This window comes from Nannobrachium achirus (assembly GCF_963921795.1).
Source record: "Nannobrachium achirus genome assembly, chromosome: 11".
NCBI lineage: Eukaryota > Metazoa > Chordata > Actinopteri > Myctophiformes > Myctophidae > Nannobrachium > Nannobrachium achirus.
In genome coordinates this window covers 61,895,025-61,901,024 of record NC_137820.1, presented here as the reverse complement: position 1 = coordinate 61,901,024, position 6,000 = coordinate 61,895,025, and the positions used below count along the sequence as shown (strand labels likewise).

At 42.6% G+C, this 6,000-nt stretch overlaps 1 protein-coding gene across 1 annotated transcript in view; it reads left to right on the top strand.

Moving 5' to 3' along the window:
• Positions 1-210: 210 nt before the first annotated feature.
• Positions 211-6,000, top strand: part of mical2b (microtubule associated monooxygenase, calponin and LIM domain containing 2b) — a gene marked incomplete at both ends in the record, with an annotated part of 61,347 nt that continues 55,557 nt past the window's right edge. The window contains one exon of the mRNA XM_080737242.1: positions 211-474. Coding sequence (XP_080593368.1) covers positions 211-474 — 264 coding nt within the window. The remainder of the gene's footprint in view (positions 475-6,000) is intronic.

The window sequence follows — 6,000 nt, the reverse complement described above, 5'->3', positions numbered from 1 at the left end:
ATGTGAACGCTTGGGGGTGGCAAATTGCCATACCCTCATACGTCAAATGATGCTCCTACTATCTAGTCTGTTATTCCTAAATATTTGTATTTGCTGTCATTTCTTTCAGATGGGCATGGCAGCACACAGCAGACCTTAGACAAAGCTCACTTGACCGTGGGGAAGGAGTGAAGAGGACGCGCTAGGAAACACAACCTGACCTCGGTGACCATGGGCGAGACGGAGGATGAGCGCACGGCACAGGCCAGCCAGCTGTTTGAGAACTTTGTCAAGGCGTCCACTTGCAAAGGGTCACTCCAGGCCTTCGGTATCCTCTGCAGACACCTGGACCTGGACCCTCTGAACTACAGCGACTTCTACACTTCCCTGAAGGCTGCCGTCAGTTCCTGGAAGGTCAAGGCTCTGTGGACCAAACTAGATAAGAGGGCCTCGCATAAAGAGTACGACCACGCTAGAGTTTGCCAGGGAACCAGGGTGAGTGAGACACTGTGAATGAAATGCTGTATACATTTTTAATTGTCTGTATTTTGCTTATCATGAGAGCATACCTGGGGGGGGGGGGGGGGAGGTTGGGTTTGAGTGTTGAGTGTCTTGCTCTGGGCCACCTCAATGCATTGTAGTTGGGGGCCTTATGGTTTAGTGATGAAAAGTGATGAGTCATCACTTTTCACAGTTTTGTGGGCGTTTTCTGGGGCCATTTGTAGCCCAAGGAATGTTTTTTTGTGCAAAACAAATGCTTGCAATGGATTCAGCATCATGACAAACCCCTAGTTAGACCCCTCACATCCTACTTAAATACCCAGAATTTTCCTCCTGTATAGAAAGTCGATGGGAGCCCAACTTGATTTGGCGACCCCGAAGGTCGTCGACTCGGGTGCCCTAGCTAAATCATTAGAGCATGCCCTGGGCTAGATCTGTGCAAAATTTGGCGCTTTTAGACTGATTAGCCCGAAAAAACCCTAAGGCCTCTGGCTATTGCCGGGGTCCGGAATCGAACTTAAGACCTTCTGCTTCCCAGGCGGGCTCTACCCATGCAGCTCTGGACTCTCTTTGTCACATGCCTTCCTCTTTTCTCTCATTTTATCTCTTTCTCTTGATTTCTTTTCTGCTAATTTAATAAGGCAGAATCAACCTGTAATAATACTGACATTCAGAAATGTAGTGGGGAAAAAAACGGAATGGAATGTCTGGGGCGTTTTTATGTCAGTCAGTTTGAATTAAATCTGCACCCTGCTCACATGGATAATAAGCTCCTGCCTGCTGAATGAATGCTGCTAATTTGTTTACCTTTGTGGATGGAGCTGTTCAGACGGGGCTCATGGTTTATTTGTTCAAATATCTGACCTTGGCAGCACTTCATTGTGGATTTATTTTGGGAGAATATATTGGATTATTGCAGTAATTAATTCCATGCCCAATACAACAAGTAGTTAGTTGTAAGTAACAGTGCAATGTTAAGCTTATAGGATGCAGTACAAACTAGATTAAGTAATTAATTGAACTCCTGTCCGCTGAAACTTTGTGCCATGTTAGTCAAAGTAGTTAAACATAGTGATACTGTTGAGACGCAACAGTATGCACGCACACACACACACACACACACACACACACACACACACACACACACACACACACACACACACACACACACACACACACACACACACACTTCTTGTTCACTTTTGTAGTTGTATTAGTCTAGCTTAGAAATTCAAATCGGTATTTTAAAGATATTCTAAAATATATTTTCATGAACAGAAAGGACAAACGTATAACGGCTTCCTGTGTAGAACTTTTGAGAAGCAGGGTTACAGACGGTAGTATTTGAAGATTGTGGAAGAGTTGTCAGGCTTGACAAACCATCATTACACAGACTGCAACAGATTGTCTTTTCAATTTTTCTTATTCATGTCAGAAAACCAGCATGTTCTTCTCATTATCTGATATATTCAAAAGAAATTCTTTTTTTTTACGGCACACGTTTACTTCTGAACTTAATGCAATAGTTGGTATTCTTGATGTACTGTGACTGGTTGTGCTGAGAAGTTCTATTGGCAGACCATGTATGTCGAAGTATGGTGGCCAACGTGCTTAGCATAGTGTTGGTATGAACTCATATCTCCTAAAGGAAAAGATAAGGCTTCCTGAGGGGAAGGAGGCCAGTGACTTATAGGCTACACCAGAGATGAAATGACAGAAGGGCTTGATGAGCTGAGGAGCTCTTTCCCCAAAACAACCATTAATGGTTATTCTAAACATTCAGCAAATGGAAAAAGGGAAAAGTTGCCTGTTATATAGGGTTGTCTTTGTGTGTCTATTTTTGTTATTTTGCCTGACTGATGGATTATGCAAGTAAGACTGTACTTATGCCACATGCCTGGGGTAATTGTTTTGCAAGTAAATGTTCCTTAAAATTGAGAGAAATAGCAAGCAAAGTGCTGATATGGAACTGGGACATGGTCTATAATCAGGGTGGGTCTGCTAAAGAGACATTCCACACAAACCCTTGAGCTTTCCTCATTCCATACTGATGGCAAAGGCATCCCATTTATCTCTCTTTTCTTACTTACTTCGTTGCTTTCTCTCACTTCCAACTTCAGATGTTGAAGTATCAGCTTGCTGTAGTAAAATGGATATTTTCTCTTATGAAAGCTTAGACTGAGTTTGTAAGGTGATGCGTAGGATTATCAATGTAAAAATAAATAACATGTTACATAACCATATTCCATTGCCAGTACAGTACAGTGCTGCAGTGCAGTTAGTCACATACTGCACATTTTCCAGCAAATTAATCTATACTATAATTTTGCGAATGTCTGTCTGAGTGAGTGTCTGTATGAAACAACGTTTCTCCTCGGTGGCTGGAGCAATTGATCTGAAATCGCATCACCATCAGCATATGAACACACCTGACATAACTGTGAAGCCCGTTTGTCACTTTCACAAATCGTATGCTGTATAATAGCATTTTTATGGTGTATCTATATCTATTTAGCCTACAGTACCTTTTGTGACCACACATGTTAAGGGAGGGGCGCTGTTGTTCAGGCCATGCACAATCACACACAAACCCACACACACACACACACACACACACACGGGGGGGGGGGGGAGGGGGGGGGGGGGGGGGAGTGTGTGTGTGTGTGCAGGCAGGCGGGCGGGCGGGCGGGCGGGCGGGGGGGGGGGGGGGTAGCCATTAAACGAAACGGGTATTTCTTACATTGATGCTCCTACATATTATCATGCAAGCACCAGTTAAAGTTAATTTCCATCCCTCATATACTGTATGCACAGTGCACATCCCATAACCCACACACTGCACATCATTTTGGAGCTCATATCTTTGAACGGGTAAGGGCTAGTTGAGTAAAATACACTGTATATTTGGGAACAATATGGTAACCATGGGACCCATAGGTCGGGAGCCTATCTCCTGTTTAACCCATTCAGAACACTATATTGTGTATTATTATTTTATACTTTAACTATTAAAAAATCACACCCGTGTGAACTGAGCGGTGGTCTCCCCCCCGTGTGTGTGTGTGTGTGTGTGTGTGTGTGTGTGTGTGTGTGTGTGTGTGTGTGTGTGTGTGTGTGTGTGTGTGTGTGTGTGTGTGTGTGTGTGTGTGTGTGTGTGTGTGTGTGTGTGTGTGTGTGTGTGTGTGTGGCCTGAACAACAGCGCCCCTCCCTTAACATGTGTGGTCAGAAAAGGTACTACACCACAGGCTTGAGGCTACATACAGACCCACATACAAACCCACAAACAAACAAACATACCTACACACACGGCCACGCTATGGAGACGGTGTGACCACCGCTCAAAAATAGCAGATATACAAGCTCACAGCGCGGCACTCGGTGCCGCGCTGTGAGCTTGTATATCTGCTATTTTTCAATAGTTAAAGCAATCAATAATCCGATGACGGTATGTTGCAGGGATTTACCCCTAATCCAACCCTTGATGCTGACTGCCAAGCAGGGAAGCATCGGGTACCATTTCATAGTCTTTGGCATGACTCAGCCAGGGATTGAACCCTCACCTCCCAATCTCCTGGAGTTCACTCTAACCACGAGGCCGTTGAGCTGGTCACGATTATGACATTTTACATGACGATTAATTGTCACTCAAATAATAACGATTTAATTGTCGTTGTCAATTACATTTCTGTTTGGCTTTTAGGCTTTGCATTTGCACATAGTAGATATGACACATAATAACCTAAATATACAAAGACATTACTCACATATTTGACAACTTTATACTTAAAAAAAGAACATTGATAGTGGAAATAGCCGATCTACAAGCTCACGTGTCGCGATGCGATGCGTTGTGAGCTTGTAGATCTGCTATTTCCACTATTTTTTTTTAAAATATATGAACATTTTTCAACATGGAAACGATTATGACAATTATGAAAAATAATCGCGATTATGTCAAATAATTGCGATTAGACAATTGTGACAGCAACATATATTGTAGTGTAGGCTATTAGGCCTACTGTTTTGTGGGAGCAACATATGATATGATATGTCTCCTTTTATTTGTTTTTAATGTAAATATTTTAATGACTATCTGTGCTTTGGGAAACAGTGATTCCCTGAGCTCCATGGCTGTTTAGACCAGGCAGTAGATTATGTCTTGTTTCTCAGGTGAACAGTGATTCCCTGTGCTTCATGGCTGTTTAGACCAGGCAGTAGATGATGTGTTGTTTCTCAGGTGAAGTGTCTGTTTAGACCAGGCAGTAGATTATGTCTTGTTTCTCAGGTGAAGTGTCAGAGTGCAACAGAAGTAGAACATTGTTTCTCAGGTGAAGTGTCGGAGTGCAACAGAAGTAGAACATTCCTGCTCACAAGAGTTTTGACGGAGTTCCAAGTTTCGAACTTTTGATCTGATTGGCTGGTTTTCAGCTTTTTTGCACTTCTGTTCGTCAGACAGAAACACAAGTGAAAAGTCACCGGGGTGTAACTAATGGTTATTTGGTATTGGCAGTATTCTCAGTGTGATACTGACTACAGTGAACTGTGTAGCACCGTTCAACATTCATATTTTTGCTTATTTAAGTACCATTTTGTTATGTTGGAAGCCAAACACAATAATGCATATAGCATAGCATCTCCCTATGACCTGCCACTGTCAGATTTGTCCCGCCACAGTTTCATGATGAGCTGAAAAATATGCGAATACTTCCTGTTTATGACAAAAGATCTCCAGTTGTGTGTGCGCCATTGCTTCAGCAAAGCAGAGCTGAGATCTCTCACTCCGTCAGTCAGCCCCTCCCTCTTGATGTATGTGCAGTATGCAGCCCTAAACAGCCCTCGACTTTGCTCTCACACAATGTCATGCTTAATGTATGCTTTGATGTACAAAAGGTCACAAAAAAGAACGGATCTAAAAGCTAACCACCAGAGTGCTGCATTTGGGGTCATCCCTATGTTCCCAGGGTTCTATAGGTTCCCTGCTTACATTAGGGTTAGGGTTATTGTAAGTGGGTTGTAAGCAGGGAACATAGAACGCGGGGAACCAGTGTTGATTTCGTCGACTAAAACTATGGCGAAAAATGTTGTTGACTGTTTTTTTTCACTGACGAAAACTAAATAAAAATTAAACAAAACTAAGCTGTGGTGACTAAAACTAAGACTAAATATATTGACAATGTCAACAAAATAAAAACTAGACTAAAACGTTAGGGAGGGACTAGTGGAGAAGAGAGTAATTTTATGTTTGGTTGCTCTCAGGTGTTGCGTGCTGAAAATAGCGATCTACAAGCTCAGAACGCGTCGCACTAACTAAATGACATTTTATTCAGACTATAACTCAAACTAAATCAAAAGTTGCTGTCAAAAACAACACTGCAAAGAACCCATACGCTTCCTTGCAAAGAACCCATACGCTTCCTTGCAAAGAACCCATACGCTTCCTTGCAAAGAACCCATACGCTTCCTTGCATGTTAGCTTGTCTATCTGTTCTTTATCCTCAGACGTGCATGCATTGACCTAT